This window comes from Salminus brasiliensis, chromosome 1 (assembly GCF_030463535.1).
Source record: "Salminus brasiliensis chromosome 1, fSalBra1.hap2, whole genome shotgun sequence".
Lineage (NCBI taxonomy): Eukaryota > Metazoa > Chordata > Actinopteri > Characiformes > Bryconidae > Salminus > Salminus brasiliensis.
In genome coordinates this window covers 92,150,052-92,172,198 of record NC_132878.1, presented here as the reverse complement: position 1 = coordinate 92,172,198, position 22,147 = coordinate 92,150,052, and the positions used below count along the sequence as shown (strand labels likewise).

Sequence of the window (22,147 nt, the reverse complement as noted above, 5' to 3'; positions counted from 1 at the left end):
CCAGTCACATTAACTATTAATATTTTGCAGGATATATTGTCCCAGAAATAATTGCGATAAAAGACATTATTGTCATTTTAAGAGCATTTCATGCTGCTGATATACTGATAATATAATAAAATAATAATGCAATGCAATTACACCCTTTGACAGAGCAGTGTACTTATTAGTTATTAGTTATAGTTAATTATTAATAACATTATTAATAATATTCAGACAGTGGAAGTGGAATCTAAAAAATGTTTGAAGATCCTAAATAAATAGAACATAAATGGGCCAGCAAGTGGTCCAGCGGAATAAGGCGCTGTCACTATGACCAGAGGATCACTAGTTCGAATGCCTGTTATGCTGCTAGCCATCGGCAGCCAGGGCCCTGAGAGATATGGTTGGCCTTGCTCTCTCCAGGATGGGTAGATGGCACTTACTCCCCACACCGCTCCAGCACAGTGCTGGCCAGCCCTGGCGTCTGCTGGCCGATGCATCAGATCCGGGTACATAGCATTTCCTCCACCGCTTTGGTTGCCTGGGGATGTTGTATCGGCAGAAGTTTGAATAAAGTGGGCACTGGCTGACTGGCTGACTGGCTGTGCCCGTGCCTTCATGCTCCCAAGCCTTGCATGTGATAGGAGGAGAATATCTATAGGTTGGGTTATTGGTGGTCCGAATTGGGGAGAAAATGGTAGAAACTTGGAAAAATGGTTAAATTAAATAAATAAAAACTATGGTCTCCTCGCTTAATGAACACAGTGGGCAATATCAGCAAGGTCAGCGAAATTTATTGAGGTCATGTTCATTGTACGATCGTTAAAAATTATAAAATTATCTGGACAGGCCAAACCCATAGTTTACATAATCATGTCTTTTTTGTTTTCCGAAAGTGTATAAAGACAAACACAGTCTCTCTCTCACACACACACACACATACATACACATACACACTGCTTTGGCTCAGCACAGCATGCTGCCCTCATACCTGCCAATACTGCCGTGCTCTGTAGCCAGACTGCAGGACTGCAGTTCATTCAATACATCCAAATGATCTGGTAATTCACAGTGACCCTGGCCTTGTTTTACTTTGTTGCTTTTGCATGCCTTTATCTCCCCAGCCTCAGGCACTTATTTAATGTTCATCTTTTTTACAATAACCGGTGGTGGTATCTCCTTTCAACTTTTAATGTTGTAAACCTGGGGATTTCCTCTGTTTCAGCTGTAGGCCACATTCTGGAGTCAAAAAACGAACACCCGTTAGCTAAATTGTACCCAGCGGCACCAGTCCTCACACTCTTCGCTACCTCTGAATTAATTTGCACAGACGTGCCCTGATTTCATGAGCTTTAGCTTTAATAAGTCTTACCATCAAGCTGTTGGGTGGCATTTATTAGCGCCGTTATTCAGCCCTCAGCCCTGACCAAGAGACCAAGGCCTCTTAACTGGCTGTTAGTGATCCTGATGGACCACAGCTGGTAGCTTCTCTGTGCCCACATAAACAGAGTTTACTGGACAGCACTGTTGGATGTTGGATTGACCAACATACAGTACAATGGGAAAGCCGAAGGAGCTCAGAGCAGATCTGAGAAGGACGACTGTAGAAGTCAGGAATGTCTCTTGCAGATTCCCATATCATCAGGTCCACGTTACTTGGAGGTGTAGCCACTTTGCCATGGTGGGGGAAAAGGCTTTGGTAGACTGAGCAACACAAGAACCACCAAGGCACAGGTCTGCTATGAACTGAAAGCTGCTGGAAGAACAGTGTCACTGTCTACAGTCAAGCTAGCTTTACACTGAGAGGCTGCCATCCAAAAAAGAATCCCCTGCTCTAAAAACAACACCTTCAAGCTCGACTAAAGTTGCAGCTGAACCACACAGAGAAGAAAAAGGTCATCTGGAGGAAAGTTTTGTGGTCAGATGAGATGGAGATGGAGTTGTTTGCCCACAGTGACACTAAGAACACTAAGAGTACCAACTGTTACTTTGTAAAGTAGGCTAACATTAGGCTTTTGGGAAGGACCTTCTCAAAGTCCTGACCTCAACACCATTGAAAGTATGTGGACTGTGCTTAAAGGTCTTGTCTGTGCCAGAAAAGCAACAAATGAACCTGAACTCCCCTGAACTTCCTGTTCTCCCACACTGATGAGTGGTCTCAAAAATCCAACCAGAATTATTCCAGAAGCTTGTTGATGGCTACCAAAAGCTACCAACTGGTCAAGGTACAACTTGCTACAGAGCATTTTCCCAAACATTATGTATGCTATATGTCTGTTCTAGACCCTGTATGTACACTATATGCCCCAGTTTTTTTTTTTGGACAGCCCTTCTAATGAATGGATTCTTCTATTTTAACACAGCTTGTCTATCCTTTAAAGAATTACTTTTATTAGAATAGGACTCTTTGGAGGAGATAAACATGAACCTATTTGGCACCATGCCTAATGCCAGGCGTGAGAGGGGTATAAAGCCCCCCAGTATTGAACTGTGGAAGAGTGCTCTCTGGAATGATGGATGTTGGTGCTCCATCCAATACTTTTGTTATGAGTTGGGGTGGGGTGGTGGTCATCCAACATCCTGACCTTACTAAGGCTTGAGTCACTGAATGTAATCAAATTCTCACAGCAATGCTCCTCCGACATCTAGTAGAAAGCCTTCTTCCCTGGACCGTAGAGATAATCAATTCTTTTTTAATACCTTAAATGTGTCCTAATACTTTTGTCCAATACTTTAATTTTGTTGTATTTTCACTTACTCGGGTCGGAAAAGTGTTTGATGTGGCTTAAACATCCAACACTTTTCCTACCCAAGTAAGTAAAATACAATAAAATTAAAGTATTGGACAAAAGTATTGGGACACATTTAAGGTAATAAAGTATTGGACAAAAGTATTGGGACACATTTATCACCTTAAATGTGTCCCAATACTTTTGTCCAATACTTTCATTTAATTGTATTTTACTTAATCAGTTAGGAAAAGACTGGTCGACTAGGTAGCTACTCGAAGGGTCTGAGTTAGTGTCTTTTATCATGGGTCTCTTTGGGTGTATGCCTATCCAATAAAGCCTGTAGCACCCCTCTGGTCGCATGGTTTCACTCAGGTCACCTCGGTACCTCCGAAGAATGTTCCACTCAAATGATCACACCATCACCCATTGGAATTTATATACAACCCCCTCCCACTCCAGCCATGGTCTGCTTTATACCACAGCATCAGCACCATACGCCTGAAGCTCATTAGGAGAATCCTCTGTCCCCCACCGATGGCTCCTCGAGTCTCCCCTAGCACCAGAGCAGCCCCATTCCAAGCTTCCAGCTGTACATTACCCGACGATAGGCTTTCAGCAGGCCCTTTTATTTAGCACAAACTTGACCGTATTGATTGCTTAACAAATGAGAGTGATGTGAAATTAATGAGCATAAAGGGAGATGTAATTAGAGTACTGAAGTGCGGGTGATAGTGCACGAGTCGTGGCTCTGCGGCTCTTTGTTACACAATAGAGGACGGCTGTTTACAATGGAGAGCGTGTGGAAGAGTGTTGTGATTCACCTTCTTTTTTTTTCTTTTTTTTTATCGGGACACTTACTCGTCAAAACAGCTCATGATTCATTTATCGCCAGCTCAAACCCAGCTGCTGTCAAAATATCAGTGGACTTGTTTTGCATCCCCCTCCTTCGCTGTTTGGAACCGCAGATTTGCAATTAAAAACGCTGTTCGAAACCCCAGACTGAATGTGATGGAGACCTATTAGCATGCTCAGTGTCTAGCTATACTCATGGATCTACATGGACTTTATAAGGAGACTGATTGAAGGTATGTTTTCCAAAATCTTAAGCTTAAAATATTATATTGAGATAAAAGTTGATGCTGAAATGTGTGAAATTTGGGCCTTAGCCTCTTGAAATGGCGTCCCAGGAGGCTCCTCGTGAAGCTGCGAGAGCTATTGCCAAGAGATTGCGAAGCTGCAGCGAGGCTTTGAAGAACCTGAAGTTGTAGATGAGTTTCGATTTGTTTGAATGCGTTTATGGCTACCGCTGTGAGCTTGGACAAGCTTTACAAAACACTGGCAAAGGTCCTATTTATTCTAACGTGACACTGTAGTGCACATCTCATCATCAGTTTTGGCTGCATTTTCTTTATTCACAGTTCCTCTCATCTGTAATTGGCGGATTAGTGTGTCCGTCAATGGGTTTGCGTGAAACTGACCAATGGACACTCAGAAACTTGTCTGCTGCCTCTTGCTGTTTATATACTGTTTATTCAGACATTCCACTGCTTTTGTGAAGCTTCTGAGACTCTGGTAAACCCATCTCAAGCACCAAAACTATTCGACCACATAAATAAAGGGATGTTTTTACAAGAAATATGAAGAATTTCTACAGTGTGACTTACAAAACACTGGCAAACGTCCTATTTACTCTAACATGACACTGCAGTGCACATTTCATCATCAGTTTTGGCTGTATTTTCTTTATTCCCAGTTCCCAAGTCTCCAGATTTGTGTTTCCTCATCTGCCTCTCATCTGTAATTGGCGGATTAGTGTGTCCGTCAATGGGTTTGCGTGAAACTGACCAATGGACACTCTGCTTGAGGTTTATATACTGTTTACTCAGACATTCCACTGCTTTGGTAAAGCTTCTGAGACTCTGGTAAACCCATCTCAAGCACCAAAACTACTCGACCACATGAGTAAAGGGATATTTATACAAGAAATATGAAGAATTTCTGAAGTGTGACTTACAAAACACTGGCAAATGTCCTATTTACTCTAACATGACACTGCAGTGCACATCTCATCATCAGTTTTGGCTGCATTTTCTTTATTTCCAGTTCCCAGTTCTTTTCCTCTAGCTAGAACCTAGCTCACCCCAATAACACAGTGCCACCAGTGCTGGGAAAGTGCAGGCTACCATGTCTTTCCTTGGGCCACATAAGGCCCTATTGTATCTTCTCGAACTGCTGATCTCGTGGTGGGACCCGACCGGGCCACCCCACTGCCGAAGCAAAGTCCGCCCAGCAAGATGGCGCTGTCCGGAGTGTGAACCAAGCTGCTGATTCAGCACCCTTGTTGTGGACGACAAACACAGCCGCAAATTACACTTCACAACTCTAGGGGGAGCGCAAGAGCAAGAAATGCCCATTCTTACATAATGCTGCTTTAACCCTCTGGTGTCTCCGAATGCACTGGTTAGCCATGTTTCTCGATGTTTCTATTAATATCTCTGTGATAACACAGCGCTGAAATAGGGTTCAAACATGTCCTGAATCTGTAGACTCCGCCTTTTGCATTGTATCTCATTGCAAGATCATATATGACTCACCTCGGGAGTTACGAAGCTATCAAGACGAGTTGACATGCTCGTCTCTGCCTCTCGCCCTGTAAAACTGGTGGATTTTTGTGTGTCCGTCATCTGCCCCTCATCTGTAATTGGTGGATTAGTGTGTCTGTCAATAGGTTTGTGTGAAACTGACCAATGGACACTCTGCTTGCGGTTTATATACTGTTTATTCAGACATTCCGCTGCTTTTGTGAAGCTTCTGAGACTCTGCTCAACCCATCTCAAGCACCAAAACTGTTGGTCCACATGAGTAAAGGGATGTTTTTACAAGAAATATGAAGAATTTCTAAAGTGTGATTTAAATTTTTCAGGTTCAGGGTCGGCGTAGCTCTTCACACAGTGCTCTAGGTCACATGGGGTCTCATTATCAGAGCTGGGATTGTTCTGAACGTTCTGATGTAACACATGTGGGTATTATCTGATATGCAAGCGCCTTTAAAGGCAAATTTAAGAAGATAGAGAAATTGCCCTTAGACTCCAGAGGGTTAATGAGTTGAAATCCAGATTTTGGTACATGCGAGCCGACACTGCTTTGCACTGGACTGTAACCTTGCTGACAACCTCAGCAAGTGGCAACCTCAACAAAATACCCCCAAAGAACCTGGCAGGCTTTGTCAAATGAGGTTAGTTAGGTTCCTGTGGCTGTAATAGAACACAGTGTAATAGAACACAGTGCTAAAGTTCAGTAGTCCACTTATTTCCATGCCATCAGTTCGCTGCACAGGAGTGTAGCCTGCTTGCAGCGTGACAAATCTCTTTACTAAGGGGTCAGTTGTGGTCTTTCAGACTTTTGCTTGGATCTTTTCTACTTTTATTGTTTGATAGACATCTAACAACAGCCCCTTCAAGGTAGCACTCTCCAGCGGCAGTGGGGCGTCCAGGCTGGTGTTGGCAAGTTCTTCAGTGCCTGCGGATCCGACCGGCCTGACGCAATGCTTGCGGGAGAGCCGAAGAGATACCTGCTGAGTTCCACTCCTGCAGTGCTCTTCTGTCCATCGTCTGGCCCTCCTGCTTTATGTAGTCGACCACTCGCAAGCCACTTTTCATTCCCGGCCCAAGTCGTAGGCGAAAAGTGAGGGAAAAGGAGAGATTCAATGGCTGTCTACTAGCAGCAGTTGCCATTGTTTGAGTGTGGAACAAGGGGGAAGCTGTGGGGATGTGTTGTGTGTGTGTGTATGCTGTGTAGGGAGGAAATGCTGTTGAAGCTGTGGAGCTTCTGAAAAAAAGAAAACTTCGCAGCAGCAGGCTTTCATCATGGCCCGCGATATGTATTTTATTCTTGGCTGCAGGGCAAAAAGAAGAGCTGTAAAATACAGATCATGCTTCTCTACTTTTCTCCCGTCGATACGAGGCGAGGGCGGAGGTTCGGGGTTCTTCTGCTGCTGTTTTTATTTTCTTGATCTTTGGCATGTGGACGATGTGCTCTGGCCTAGAAATCCATTATAAATAGTAATTTATCATTTTAAACATGTCCTTGGGTTATTGCCTATTGCTTTAGATGATGAGCTCAGTGATGATTAACATGATAAAGTTCACTGCGCTCATTTACTTTCGCTCTAATTAATTCAGAGGAACCTTTTTGATCTCAAGTTGTTTGGATTGTCAGTCATAGATCTACAGATGCTCGTATCATAGGAAGACTGTCTAACGCAGCTCGGATTTATGGCATATTCAATATAGCTTTGGCCAGAGCCAGGACAAGGGTTAGGGTCAAGGTCATTTGTTGTGTATTTAAGAAATGGAAATGTATTGCTCCAACAAATAAACTAAGGCATAAAGTATGTGGACACCTGACTATCACGACCCTCCAACCCACACCGCTTTGTAATGGCACTTACAGTTGGCCAGGGCAGCTCTAGAAAAGCAGAAATGTCATGAACTCACTTGTGGAAAAAGTAGGTAATGAATATATTGCTCCAACAAATTAACTATGAGGCATAATGTATGTGGACACCTGACTATCACAACCCCCCAACTCACACCCCTTTGTAATGGCGCTTATAGTTGGCCAGGGCAGCTCTAGAAAAGCAGAAATGTCATGAACTCACTTGTGGAAAAAGTAGGTAATGAATGTATTGCTCCAACAAATAAACTATAAGGCATAAAGTATGTGGACACCTGACTATCACGACCCTCCAACCCACACCCCTTTGTAATGGCACTTACAGTTGGCCAGGGCAGCTCTAGCAAAGCAGAAATGTCATGAACTCACTTGTGGAAAAAGTAGGTAATGAATATATTGCTCCAACAAATGTATGTGGACACCTGACTATCACAACTACTACTCACTTATGTTTAGTAGGCTGCATGTTCTCCAGAAGGGGGCGCCGTCTCCTTGTTAGTTTTGTAATTGAACTCTATGTTAGGTGAGTTACCCATCTTGCTAACTTCTACACACAGCAGCTACACACTACTTCACTATTATCTGATCTAATTATGGTCACTTAAGTTTGGGTGAAAGCTAAATTAGCATACTCTAACTATAAACCATCCAGACGTGTTACTGATTTTTGCATTTATTTTAGTGTGTCCATCCTAATCCCTCTCTGTGTCCATCTCTCTACAGCTGTGACGTGTCCTCCTCCCCCCAGCCTGGCCCACGGTGAGGTGGAGGGGTCAGTGTTCCAGTGGGGCTCCAGCGTGGGCTATCGCTGCCTGACTGGCTACGAGCTGTCCTTTGCCGCAGTGCTGACCTGCGTGGCCAACGGATCCTGGAGCGGGGAGGTGCCTTTGTGCATGCGTGAGTCACTCAGTACCATAATCACTGGCTGCAGGAGGGCTGGGGTGGTGTTAGCAATATTTCCTATTCACTATCATCCATTAAGGAGTTTTATTGGAGAAACAGAACAGTCTTTTGTAGCTGTTAGAAGTGGCAATTATGAAAGCTGACAACAGAATCATGTTGTGAATTATTCCTCACTCCTGGCTCCTTGAAACAGGCAGAGAAGCTGCACAGATAGTAGTGCAGGCTGTAGTTTCCCTTCATACCACATTTGTCTTGGTAAGCAGAAGAGGAGATGGGTAGGTGGGTGAGTAGGTGAGTTGGTCGGTGGATGGTTTTGTGGCTGGGTGGGTATGTTGGTAGGTAGGTAAGTAGGTACAAGGGTTATTTGGTAGGTAGTTATTTGGTAGGGTGGGTATGTCAGTAAAATGGTAAATGGCTGGATAGGTGAGTAGGTAGGTTGATGGGTGGGTCTGTAGATCGGTGGGTGGGTAGGTAGATGGTCGGGTCTGTTGGTAGGTAAATGGGATGTAGTTAGGTAGGTAGGTAGATGGGTGCGTCTGTAGATGGGTGGGTAGGTAGGTAGATGGTCGGGTCTGTTGGTAGGTAAATGGGATGTAGTTAGGTAGGTAGGTAGATGGGTGGGTAGGTAGGTAGATGGTCGAGTCTGTAGGTAGGTAAATGGTAGGTAGGCAGGTAGGTAGACAGATGGGTCTGTGGATAGGTAGGTGGGTAGACTGATGAATAGATTATTGGATTTTTAGTAGGTGGGTGAGTGGGAATGGTTGGTAAGTTGATGGGTGGGTCAGTAGTTAAGTAGACAGGTTGGTAGACTGGTGGGTGGGTAGGCAGGTAGGTAGAAGAGTGTCAGTGGTTAGGTGGGTGAGTAGATATGTAAATGTGTAGGTCAGTAGGGAGGTAAATGGTAGGGAGGTAGATAGGTGGGTGCGTCTGTAGATAGGTGGAGGAAGGTAGGTAAGTAGGAAGGTAGGTAGGTAGATGGATGGGTCTATGGATTGGTGGGTGGGTAGACTGGTAAATAAATGTATGGATTTTCAGTAGGTGGGTGGGTGGTTGGTGGATTGGTAAGTTGGTGGGTGGGTCAGTAGGTAGATAGACAGGTTGGTATACTGGTGGGTGGATATGTAGGTAGGGTTAGGGTTAGTGTCAGTGGGGAGGTGGGTGAGTAGGTATGTAATTGGGTGGGACAATAGGTAGGTAAACAGGCTGGAAGGTAGGTAGGCAGGTAGATGGATGGGTCTGTAGATAAGTGGGTGGGTAGACTGATAAATAGATTATTTGGATTTTCAGTAGGTGGGTGGGTGGGTCGATGGTTGGTAGATTGGTAAGTTGGTGGGTGGGTCAGTAGGTAGGTAGACAGGTTGGTGGACTGGTGGGTAGGTGGTTAGGTAGGTAGGTAGAAGAGTGTGTCAGAATGTAGGTGAGCAGATGGCTCGGTAAGTAGGTAGATGTAGGAAGGTAGTCGTTGGGTGGGTTGATGGGTAGGTAGGTTAGTAAATAGATGGTAGGTGGGTCAGTAGGTAGGTGTGAAGCAATGTGGGAGGGTGGTAAACGGGTGGGTCAGAAGGTAGGTGGTAGGGTTGGTAGGTACGTAGGTAAGTAGGTAGGTATAAGGGTAGGTCATTCTGTAGGGTTCAGTTGGTAGATCGGTAGGTGGGAACTTGAACTATTCCAAAGGAAATTGCAGGCTTACAGTAGCAATACATATAATTGCACACCAAAATACATAAATGAGGTGAAAGAAAAAGAAGGCAGTGTGTGTACATATGTTCCACAGTTATGCAGTTGATATTGGTACTGGTTGGTTAGACATGGTTTAATTTCTTTAGTCATTATTAATAATCACTCTGCAGGAGATCAGTGCTGTCCCTACTGTAGTGGTACTTACTGTAGAGCCTGTAGAGCGCTCCTCAACACAGCACAGCTGTATCAGCCTGCCACCAAATGTGCTTCTCTGTTTTTCCAGTGTTGAAGGCAGGGGGTTCGAGGTATTGTCCAAAAGGGCTAGCAGCTTATTGAATGTCCTTCATCCTTCTGCCACAACCCCCCAAAGAGTTGAGCTTTACTCCTACAACAGGGCCAGCCTTAATTAGTTTGTTCAGGTTGCTACAACGTCCATAGGAGGTTTTTGCACACACTGAAAAACCCTGGCTCTTCAGAAAGTACAGACGGCTCTGGCCTTTCTTGTGTACTGCCTGGATGTCCATTGTGTCCATGTCCATTGATGGTGACTGGGTGCTGGGGTGGTTTTTACATTTATGCCAATGAAACAAACTGTATGGAGTTACAAAGCACAATTCAGAGCAATCACTAGAGGATGTAAATTGAATGTTAATATAATTCATGGTGAAATTACTAATTAATTATCTAATTAATTATGAATCTAATGTATAGACAAACACGAATAATAACGTCTAAGCAGTTATTTGTGTAATGTAACACACGCTTTGTTTATTTTTGCTGCAGAGAGCTAGAGCTTATTTTCACTACAGTTCTCTCTTCAAGCAAACGCTCCACTCTGCGTAAACAACTCATCATCTGTATGCGCTTATAACTTCTGCCTTAAACAGTCACTAAACTGTACAGAAAGTACCAGCGCTGTCACTGCTGTGGTGCCCTCCATGGTATGATTTTTTTATGTCCTGGCATTTTATTTTTCTGTTTATAAAGTTATAAAAAATGTCCCGCAGGAAAGTAAATGTCGCACACCTTTGCAACGTTTGGACTGTAAGGACAGAATCCTGAGGATACATGAGGATACATTTGCAGCTGTTTGTACTTTAAAATGATTAACTTCTAAAATTAGATATATTTATTATTTATATTTATATTATTTTGCTTTAATTGTTTATTTTGCTTTTACTTTGCATTATCAGGGGAAATTCATTATTATCAGTGAACTTAATTCTCAGTTTTTGTGATGTCATATATCACAAAATAAAATAATATGTATATATATATATATATATACAGTGAGTCCAAGAAGTATTTGATCCCTTGCTGATTTTCTTCGTTGGCCCACTAATAAAGACATGATCATTCTATACTTTTAATGGTAGATGTATTCTTACATGGAGAGACAGAATATTAAAAAGAAAATCCAGAAAATAAATCTAAGGAATATATATTAATTGATTTGTATTTCATGGAGTGAAATAAGTATTTGATCCCTTAGTATTCATTAGCAGTTCTGGCTTTTACAGACCAGTTAGACACTCCCAATCAACTTGTTACCTGACCTGAAGCCACCTGTTCTCACTAATCACTTGTGTGAAAAACACCTGTCCACAGAATCAGACAGATCACACAGATTTCAAGTCTCCAACATGGGTAAAACCAAAGAGCTGTCACAGGACCTCAGAGTCAGAATTGTTGACCTTCACAAAGCTGGAATGGGCTACAAAAAGATTAGTAAGGTGTTGGATGTGAAAGTAACAACTATTGGTGCAATTATCAGAAAGTTTAAAGAGTATAACATGACAATCAACAGACCTCGGCCCGGTGCTCCAAAGAAGATTTCGCCTCGTGGGGTGGCAATGATGCTGAGAACAGTCAGAAATCGTCCTGCAACCACTCGGCAGGAGTTAGCAAATGACCTGAAGGCAGCTGGGACCACAGTTTGCAAGGAAACAATTGGCAACACTTTGCGCAACAATGGATTCACATCCTGCAGTGCCCGAAAGGTACCCCTGCTGAAGAGAGCACATGTGGAGGCGCGCCTCAAGTATGCCAATGATCATTTGAAAGATGAACCAAGTTATTGGGAGAAGGTTTTGTGGTCAGACGAGACCAAAATTGAACTTTTTGGCCTCAACTCCACCCGCCATGTGTGGAGGAAGAAAAATGCTGCCTATGACCCCAAGAACACTGTGCCCACCGTCAAGCATGGAGGTGGAAGCATAATGTTTTGGGGGTGTTTCTCTGCCAAGGGTACAGGGCTACTTCACCGCATCACTGGGAAGATGGATGGAGCCATGTACCGCACAATCCTGAGGGACAACCTCCTCCCCTCTGCCAGGGATCTGAAAATGGGCCGTGGTTGGGTCTTCCAACATGATAACGACCCTAAACATACAGCAAAGGCAACAAAGGATTGGCTCAAGAAAAATCACATTAAGGTCATGGAGTGGCCCAGCCAGTCGCCAGACCTCAATCCGATCGAAAATCTATGGAGGGAGCTGAAGGTCAGAGTTGCCAAGCGACAGCCCACCAACCTTCATGATTTAGAGAGGATCTGCAAAGAAGAGTGGGCCAAAATTCCCCCTGGTGTGTGTGCTAAACTTGTGGTTAACTACAACAAACGTCTCACCGCTGTGCTTGCAAACAAAGGCTTTGCCACTAAGTATTGAGTGTGTTTGGCAAGAGGGATCAAATACTTATTTTCCTCATTGAAATACAAATTAATTAAAATATATTCTTTAAAATTATATTCTGGATTTTTGTCTTGATATTCTGTCTCTCCATGTTAGAATATATCTACCATTAAAAGTGCAGAAGGATAGTGTCTTTATTAGTGGGCAAACAAAGAAAATCAGCAAGGGATCAAATACTTCTTGGACTCACTGTATATATATATATATATATATATATATATATATATATATATATATTTATATATATATATATATATGTAGCTACATTAGCATAATATGACCACCTTCCTAATATGGGTTTACAGTAATACAGAATTTTCTTCTCTGAAAATTTCTAACAAATGAGGCCACTACAAAAAGACTGGCAATCCCACAAAGGTTCCAAGATCCTGATTGGTACAAACCTTTACAGAATTTGTAACATTACACACAACACTTTTATTTATCCATATATATTCTGAGCGTTTAATACAAAAATGACCAAATATTAGCAAATAGAAAATAGCAAATAAATAAATAAACCTAAACATTTATGTGGCCATATGTCCTTATTATAGTTGTGATCAGAGGTTTACATACAATGTTAATCATGAGTTTTTTTAACATTTCAACCCCCCAACTTGATCTTGTCTTTTACCCCAGAAAAAGACCAGTTCAAAGAAATCACTGAAAGCTCGATATTGCCATGATGTTCATTTCTATGGCGAACGTATGTAACCTTCTGACTGCCAATTCAATAAACACCTAAAACCTAAAATCAACTTCATTAAAGAAAAACACTGCACAAGCAGGGAGGGAAATAGTGGGGATAACCAGCCTAGGCTTGGATGACACTAATAAGATGTTGTGGCATGGCCTGTATTAGGTGATGGAAGGGGTTCACTATAGAGTTTAACTGGTCCACAGTGTTGGGTCAATTTCTCTGTACCACTCGCCATAGTTGCTGTTCTCCTTTTACATAAGTGGCCACCACTGTTACGCCATTGAGAAGCACTCAATGTGAGAGGTCCATTCTCAGTACACCTTCACTACAGCAGCTCTAGAGCATCCCACAAAATTAGCAATATCTGAGATTCTACTACCCTTCACCCACTGTCACGGTCATATCAACCCATCATCAGACGTCACAGATGCCACATGACAGGGTTTGCTGGGTTTGCTGCACATGGAAATAAGCGAGCACACCAGTCAGTTGTAGCACAATGCAAAATGCAAAGGAAGGATTTGACTGATGTCCAAAAGAGCGCGATAACAGAGCACCGGCTGAAGGGTGGTAGCACTGGCCATCAGTGCCAGATCAGAACGATGACTCCGGCGAGCTGTACAGAGCTATCGATAAACCTCTGTGGAGCAGATATCCTCTGTAATGAACACCTTCCATTACCTAATACAGTCCATTACATGAGCAACAGCTGTCATGTAGGACAGCGTGAAAAATGATTAGTAGACAGATTTGTAGATAAGTCTGAATTAATAATTTTAGATCTTTGTAGGTTTTTAAAATGATTTAATTTAATAAAGGAAAAAAGGTTATTGAACGCCAACAGAATGAAAAGTATATATCCGTTTGAACAGGGTTACAAAGCCATTTCTAAAGCTCTGGGACTCCAGTGAACCACAATGAGGGCCATTATCTAAAAATGGAGAAAGCCTGCTGTGCTGAATCTTCCCTGAAGCCACCGGTCAAGAGTGCAGCGACAGCTCAAGCAGAAAGTCACAAAAGAACCCACATGAACATCTAAGGAACATCAAACCTCGCTCACCTTCTGCATTCATGGCAATCATTAGAAAGAGAATAGGTGAAAATGATGCCTGCGGGAGAATTGTACCGTGGAAATCACTGCTAATCAAGAAGACCCATTTTTTTAAGCCTTGTGGACTGATGAGTCTGAACACATGGGTTCTATTACATCTGGTGTAGAGCCCAACACATATTCCACAATAAGGGGTTCCACAACCAGTGCGATACCAGTGTCAGGAGGCCTTGTTGCTTCTGAGCCTGGTGACTTGCATTAATTGCCAGAAACATGAATTTTGTGATCTCGACCAGAAAATCCTGCAGGTCTGAAGCTCAAGTGCTGTTTGGTTTAGCAGCCAAGACAGGAGTCTGAAGATCTATACAGTCTTAGTGGCTTAAAAGAAACACAAATAGAGTCGAGTCAAAAGTCAAAGTCCTGCTCTGGGACATGGGACGTCCCGAACACCTGATCTATCTCAATCTATTTAACTGGTCAAAAGTTTTAGAACATTTTTTTCCTGTTTTATTGGCATTTCAGCCAGGTCCAGTGTCCTCAAATGATACAGTCAGTGCCTATAAAACGTTTTCACACCCTTGGATGTTTTTTTCCCGTTTTGCTCCTGCTACTACTGTTACAATGTCACAAGGAGTGAGTGTGACTGCATTGGTGTCTGTGACATCCCAAAATCAATATATACAAAAAGGGCTGTGAACCAAGATACAGCTGAATCTGGTCTTTCTTGTTTACTGCCTAGATGTTAGAACATGAGTCCATGCTGTCATCTAAATAAACAGCCAGCAAGTACCTGTAAGTGCCAACCAGCTCCACGTCCACTCCATTGATGGTGACTGGTGACGGGGTGGTTTTTACATTTTTGCCAGTGTTTTGTTAGTTTTTTTAATCTGAAAACTTTATAAAGTTACAAAGCACATTAAATATAATTCATTATGAAATAATTATAATTAATGATCTAATTCATTATGATTATATCATCTAATGTAAAGACAAACAAGAGTAATGACTGCCAGTGGAAGTCAGTGTGAAATATTGTATTCCAGGTCATTTTGGAGCATCTCTATTGGTCCATTAGATTTGGATGCAATGTAAAGAGCAACCGTCAGATTCACATTATGTCACAAAATAAATCATGTGAAAATGAAGATGCAAGCTTTTTGCATGGCAGCGGCAATCTGGGCTGTATAAACATTCTGAAACGTTGATGCTAAACATTCGCCTTCCACATCACACACGTCCAAAAAGGCGGCGCAATGTGTTATAGCCCCTGAATACGGCTACGCTTGTATTCTAGGTGTCCCCAAACTTTTGACAGGCAGCGTGCTGCATGCCGCAGCGTAATCCAGAGTACAGGGCTTCGTCCCACTTTGACAAAAACATATAAAAGCCATACTCCGCCCGGCCCCGGGAGGCCTCGGGGCGATCATGCCACACAGCGACCTCAACAGCCTTGCACGTTGTCCGTCTGCCGTGCCTTTTGACGGCTTCGGCTTCTTTCTTTAGAAAATGTGCTGGAGTACAGCTTGGCATGGTGCCATCTGCTGAAGAGAAGGTGAAGGAGGGGGGAAAAAAGGCATCTCCAGGGGAAGGAAAAAAACACATTTCTGGAAATGCTGTTGCTCATTTAGTGCTGATAAGGCGCGAATGGTAATGCACTCCAGGAGAGAGAGAGGATCTGCCCGGGCTGCAGGATTAGCGCTACAGTAATGTGCAGTTAAAGCAGAGCAAATCATGTCTGTATAAGCAAACCGGAGAGTGGCAGCCCAGGTATTAGGATTGAGGCTCGCAGAACGGCGCCGAGTGTGAATATTAAAGAGCTGAATCAGAGGCTTTAATGGATGCATTTAATCACGCTAACACGGATTCGGCACCGCGGAACGCGCTGCAGCGCAAGCCACTTGTACAGTTCAGGAAGAGAAGGGAAATTAGAGTGTCGTCTCCTTCGTCTGCCTCTTAGTATCACTGAGGGGTTTTCTGATCTTATTATTATTTTTGCAGTGTAGCTCGTCTCACAGATTCTGAGATAACGACACCGTTCCAGCTCCAGATGGTTCGGTCTGATTGTGGGACGTGAGTCGGGATTCAGGATTTTTGATCGGATGCATGGTTTCTATGCAGCAACGGAATTATGCAGAATATTTACCCAATACTGCAAAGGTTGTCACTATGCTACAAATACACAAGAAAGACCTAACCAAGCTTTTGGTACCACAGCAACCGCTTGGCAACTGTCAGGAGTGGCTAGGTCAGACAGAGAAGGTGAACACTCGCCAGGGATGCTTTAATAGAACAGGGGTAAACAAGAAAATGCAGCAATACTACAGGGAATAATGAATAACCAAAACAAACACGTGACAAATGAACTCGGCAAAATAAAGGTGCACACCTAAAGCTGGTGAGATACAAGGGCTAGGCTAGTGTGCCAGGATTGAGCCAGAACAATAACCCTAACCAAAACCTGCAGGCCGTGCCCGGGTACACCAGAGAAACACAAAAGACCGCACTAGTCAGGCGCTTCTGAACTTACTCGACTCGAGAGCTGAGGGAACAGCTGCCGAACCCAAACGACAGAACCGATACAGATACGGGGCTCACTACCACGAGTACATGAAATACATCCATGCTGAAGACCGTGACTATGCTTGAGAACGTTAATCAGCCCCAAAAGGTTCCTGCGGTTCAGTCCGTTCCTCGCGTTAAGTGAGTCAGCTCGGTTCAGCAGGTTCACAGGATTCACTAAGCTCATACGACTCGCTTCTACTCTCTGAGGCCGTCAATGAATGAAATTCGCCCAACGAATTCGAAATGCTCAACAGATTCACAAGGTCCACTTCAATTCAGTGAGTCCGTCGATTAGTCTGACAGAACAGCAACATCTGAGCAACCACCTGAAAACACCAAAGCAACCACCTGGGATGCCATAGCAACATTTCATACGTATAAACATTGGCTGTCAAACTGGGAGCGTCCCCCGTTTTCATTTTTAAATCTTTAAATTTTACATTTTTCATCTTGTCTTTCTAGCCACCTTCCCAGACAGGCCAGCTGTATGCAGAGCTCTGGACCTTCACTCCAGTCACTGTACTCTGTAGCTTCTTCACATTGACTGTTGGCCTCTTGGTGGCTTCCCTCACAAGTCCAGTTCTTGCCCTGCATTGTGCCTCATTGAAAGAGCAGATCAGGAACATTTCGTTCAGCTTCAGTTTGGGGGGCACCAATCCGGAGCGTGGCACCATCTTCATGGTCTACTGGTTAGAGAAGCAGGCTTGGAAAAGGAAGGTCACAAGTTCAATCCTGTGGATCACCAGGAAGCAAGGGGTGGAGCGAATGGAGGAACGGAGCTTTGCCCTTCCTCGACATCCACGGCTGAGATTCCCTTGAGCAAAACACTTAACTCCTAATCGCTACGTTGGTGCTTAGGCAGCTGCCCACCACTCTGAGTGTGTGTGTGCTCACTGACCACAGTGAGTGTGTGTTCACTGCCACGGATGGGTATAATATGGAGTCTAAATTGTTTCTATGCCATCACAAAAAAACAAACAAACAAACAAATAAAATATATATTGCTGCTAGGTGTTTGCATGGTATCACAGGTGGTCACTATGTTGTTACTAAATGGATGGTGTTGTGTTGCTGTGTGGTTGCTATGGTGTTGCTCGGCGGTTGCTATGATGTTGCAAAGTGGTTGATATGGTATCACAGGTGGTCACTATGTTGTTACTAAGTGAATGGTGTTGTGTTGCTGTGTTGTTGCTATGGTGTTGCTAGGTGGTTGCTATGATGGTGCAAAGTGGTTGATATAGTATCTCACTTAGATGGTTGTTATGATGTTCCTAGGTGTTTGCATGGTATCACAGGTAGTCACTATGTTGTTACTAAATGGATGGTATGGTGATGCTGTGTGGTTGATATGGTATTGCTAGTTGGTTGCTATGATGGTGTAAAGTGGTATCCCACTTAGGTGGTTGCTAAATGGGTGCTCTAGTGTTGCAAGGTGATTGAGATAGTATTTCAGTATTGCTAGGGTATTGCTAGGTGGTTGCTATGGAATCCCAAATGATGGTGGGTGCTCAGGCGTTGCCAAGTAGTTGCTGTGGTACCTCATGTGGTTGAGTGGGGTTACTAGCGTATTTGTATCATTGTGACATAAGAAGGGTGCACAGACCTTTCCTTTATATTCATTCCTATGAGACAAAATTCAGCAAAAATCAGTGGCTATGATGGAAACTACAGAAAGCTGCATTCAGGGCTGAATGTAGGTGATATGATGTTGATATTGAGAAGGGTGGGATGAGTTACACAGTGAAAATTTGGCAAAAAATAATAATAATAAGAGGAAAATGGATTAATGTGAATCGGATGATAATAATAATATAGTTGTAATAACCATAATTCAAAGTTTTTGGTTTCTATGTATGAACTGTACGGACTGGGTGCGTGAACGACGTGTTGAATCTTTAACAGTGTTTATGCACCGCATCAAAAAGCCAAAGAAAACTCACTTTTTTCCCCATACGGCCTCTTTAACATTCCGCTTTTGTTGTGTGGCATTCGGAGCATCTCAGAAACCCTGTATTATTCATCAAGGAAACGTTCTCTGACACAGAGGCCTAGCTGGGTCTCCGCCAGGTCCATTTATTATGCACAACTTGGTTCGAGGGGTTTGGGCCGGGGCTGTAGAAATCATTCTTCGAAGCACAATCACACACACACACACAGTAAGAGAGAAGGAAAAAGTCCTAGATTGGAATTAAAGGGGGTACAGTAAGCACAACGCTGACTCTTTTGTTGGCGGAGGCAGATTTGGCCCGTAACAGTGGGGCGACGGGTGCAGAATAAGCAATGGAGTTGTTTGCGTGTTGCGACTGCTGAAGCCTCGCCTCAACCTCCCATTTGCATGTTTATCCATCATCGGTCTGTCACTCTCCTGCTGGAGAACCCCCTCCTGCTTTCTTCGCCCACCTCCCAATTTCTGTCAGCCAGTCTAATCTCGGGAAGTGGGCCAGGGAGCGCATCAGCATCCGCAAAGCACTGCATTGTGGACCGCAGCTAACGATTACTTCTGAGATCAGCTGAAGGAGCGGCTGAGTGGTTCTCTGAAAACCCTTTACACCAGCAAGTAAGACAGATTTGTAATGAGGCATATAGGATTACAAAGATTTACAAAGAAGTCTGAATATATATGTTAATTATATATATATTAATATACAGAAGTGTGCAGAGGTTTTTGGCACCTAATTACATTATTATAGCGCATGTCTCTCAGCAGTGAGAGTTTTACTGTAGAAGCTCCAGATCCCAGCAGAACAGATACAGGTGAACACAAATCCAGTAAAAAGGAATATTAGAAACCTAACCTAAATCTACACCTTAATCTACACCTAAACCTAACCTTAGCATACACCAACACCTACACCATAATCTATACCTAAATCTACACATTAACCTACACCCTGATCTACACCTTAATCTACACCTAAACCTAACCTTTACACTAAAATCTACACCTTAATCTACACATTAACCTACACCCTGATCTATACCTTAATCTACAATTAAACATCACCTTAACCTACACCTTAACACACACCTTAACCTACACCTTAATCTACAATTAAACATCACCTTAACATACACCTTAATCTACACCAAAACCTGATCTTAACATACACTAAAATCTACACTGTAATCTATACCTAAATCTACACCTTAACCTACACCTTAATCTACACTTAAACATCACCTTAACCTACACCTTAATCTACACCTTAATCTACACTTAAACATCACCTTAACATAACCTTAACCTACACCTTAATCTACACTTAAACATCACCTTAACCTATCCTAAACCTACACCTTAATCTACACCTTAACCTGACTTTAACATACAATAAAATCTACATTGTAATCTATACCTAAATCTACACCTTAACCTACACCTTAATCTACACTTAAACATCACCTTAACCTAACCTTAACCTACACCTTAATCTACACTTAAACATCACCTTGACCTACACCTTAATCTACACCTTAATCTACACTTAAACATCACCTTAACCTAACCTTAACCTACACCTTAATCTACACTTAAACATCACCTTAACCTATCCTAAACCTACACCTTAATCTACACCTTAACCTGACTTTAACATACACTAAAATCTACATTGTAATCTATACCTAAATCTACACCTTAACCTACACCTTAATCTACACCTTAATCTACACTTAAACATCACCTTAACCTTACCTTAACCTACACCCTAATATACACTTAAACATCACCTTAGCCTACACCTTAATCTACACTTAAACATAACCTTAACCCATCCTTAACCTACACCTTAACACACACCTTAACCTACACCCTAATCTACACTTAAACATCACCTTAATCTAACCATGATCTTACCTTAAACTACACCTAAACCTGACCTTGCCTAAACTTAATCTACACCTTAATCTACACCTTAATCTAAATTTAATGTACAGTGATAGATTTTAAGTTTACTGATCCTGATCTGTGAAACACTTATCTGAGCTACAGTGCTCAGCCTGCTAACTGCCACTAACGCAACGTCATTAGACATCTGAACACGCTTGGAGGAGAACACTAACTACCAGATGCAGACAGAGTGATGGAGTGAGGAGAGAAGAGGTAGGGCCAGCCCATGAAAACCTTTGTCTTTTTGAACATATATAAAGATCTGGATATTTGATCTTAACTTGAACAGTACTGAGAGATGGAGGTAATCTAACTAAGCACACATCTGAAGGACTGTGTTTAGACATTAAGTGTAATTAAAAGAAATGCGTTTTTCTAGCGAGGAAAAGTTAGAACACCCCCCACACTTAGTACTACTGAAAATGTCTACAGGTAGAATCAGGCATCAAACTGAGTCTTAAAGGCACAGTAACACAAACAGCCTGTTTAATTCTTATGGATAAAGAGTGGTACATAATCCACGCTATTGTTACACATGGACTTAAACCTGTGTCACTGCCTTAGCTTAGTATCTACGGGTTCGTCTGTGGCGCAGCACGGCAGCCGTATCTACTTTCCACAGGAGATTGAGAAGGTTTCTCGTATGGACTCGCCCTTGAAAGAAGTTAAAGATGTTTCGAAATCCTGCCACGTCTCCTTGATCCCCACAGCTTCCACTGATCTGCCGTTTAGAGATGGTTAGCATTTAACAGGGCCATCAGGCACTGGTGTGAATTAAGTGCCTCCGCGCCGATGCTGAAGCCACACTCTGCTCAAATCCGAGCCGTTTGATTAGCCGCTCAGCTCCAGCTACATTACCGCTCCATTCTGCGCAGCTTTAGCAGCAGTGTCGGAGTGGAAAGCCAACGCGCCGGGGCCTAGTGCTCCAGCCTGCCGTTCCAGCAGCCTTTTTTCCGCCTGCTGAAATATACATCAGAGTGTGTGGCAGCCTTCACAGCCCTTTGGCCTCTGTGCTTTTCGCTACGAGATCATTACTTTTGATTTATATTCGGGCGAATCGACCTGTGGCTTTAGGGACACCCACACTAACACTTTCCTTCCTGCTTCCTGACATTAAGTAGCACATTGCTGCCCATTTGGCTATCATTTAGATGTCAAACGGTTTTGCCCTCTGAACTTTTTTATATATGAAAAATGTATTTCTTCTCAGCCTGTCCATCATTTCCTTCCATCATTCTGTAACTCAGCAGGCTTTTACACCTGATTGGGCACTTAACACAGGCACTTATATACACTTATATATATATATATATATATATATATATATATATATATATATATATATATATATATTTACATGTACAGCATTTAGCTGATGCTCTTATCCAGAGCGACTTACAAGGTTACTCATATTACAGAGTTGGGCCAATGTAGTATTAGGAGTCTTGCCCAGGGACTATTGGTGTGGCGCAGCATACGGTCACCCAAACCCTCCCACAT

The 22,147-nt window shown here is 42.9% G+C and overlaps 1 protein-coding gene across 3 annotated transcripts in view; it reads left to right on the top strand.

Moving 5' to 3' along the window:
• The window catches only part of csmd3a (CUB and Sushi multiple domains 3a), a 519,096-nt gene that overhangs the window by 456,624 nt on the left and 40,325 nt on the right, over nucleotides 1–22,147 (top strand). For all 3 annotated transcript variants that reach the window (XM_072692429.1, XM_072692430.1, XM_072692428.1), the window contains exon 60: nucleotides 7,893–8,066. In XM_072692429.1, coding sequence (XP_072548530.1) covers nucleotides 7,893–8,066 — 174 coding nt within the window. The remainder of the gene's footprint in view (nucleotides 1–7,892; nucleotides 8,067–22,147) is intronic.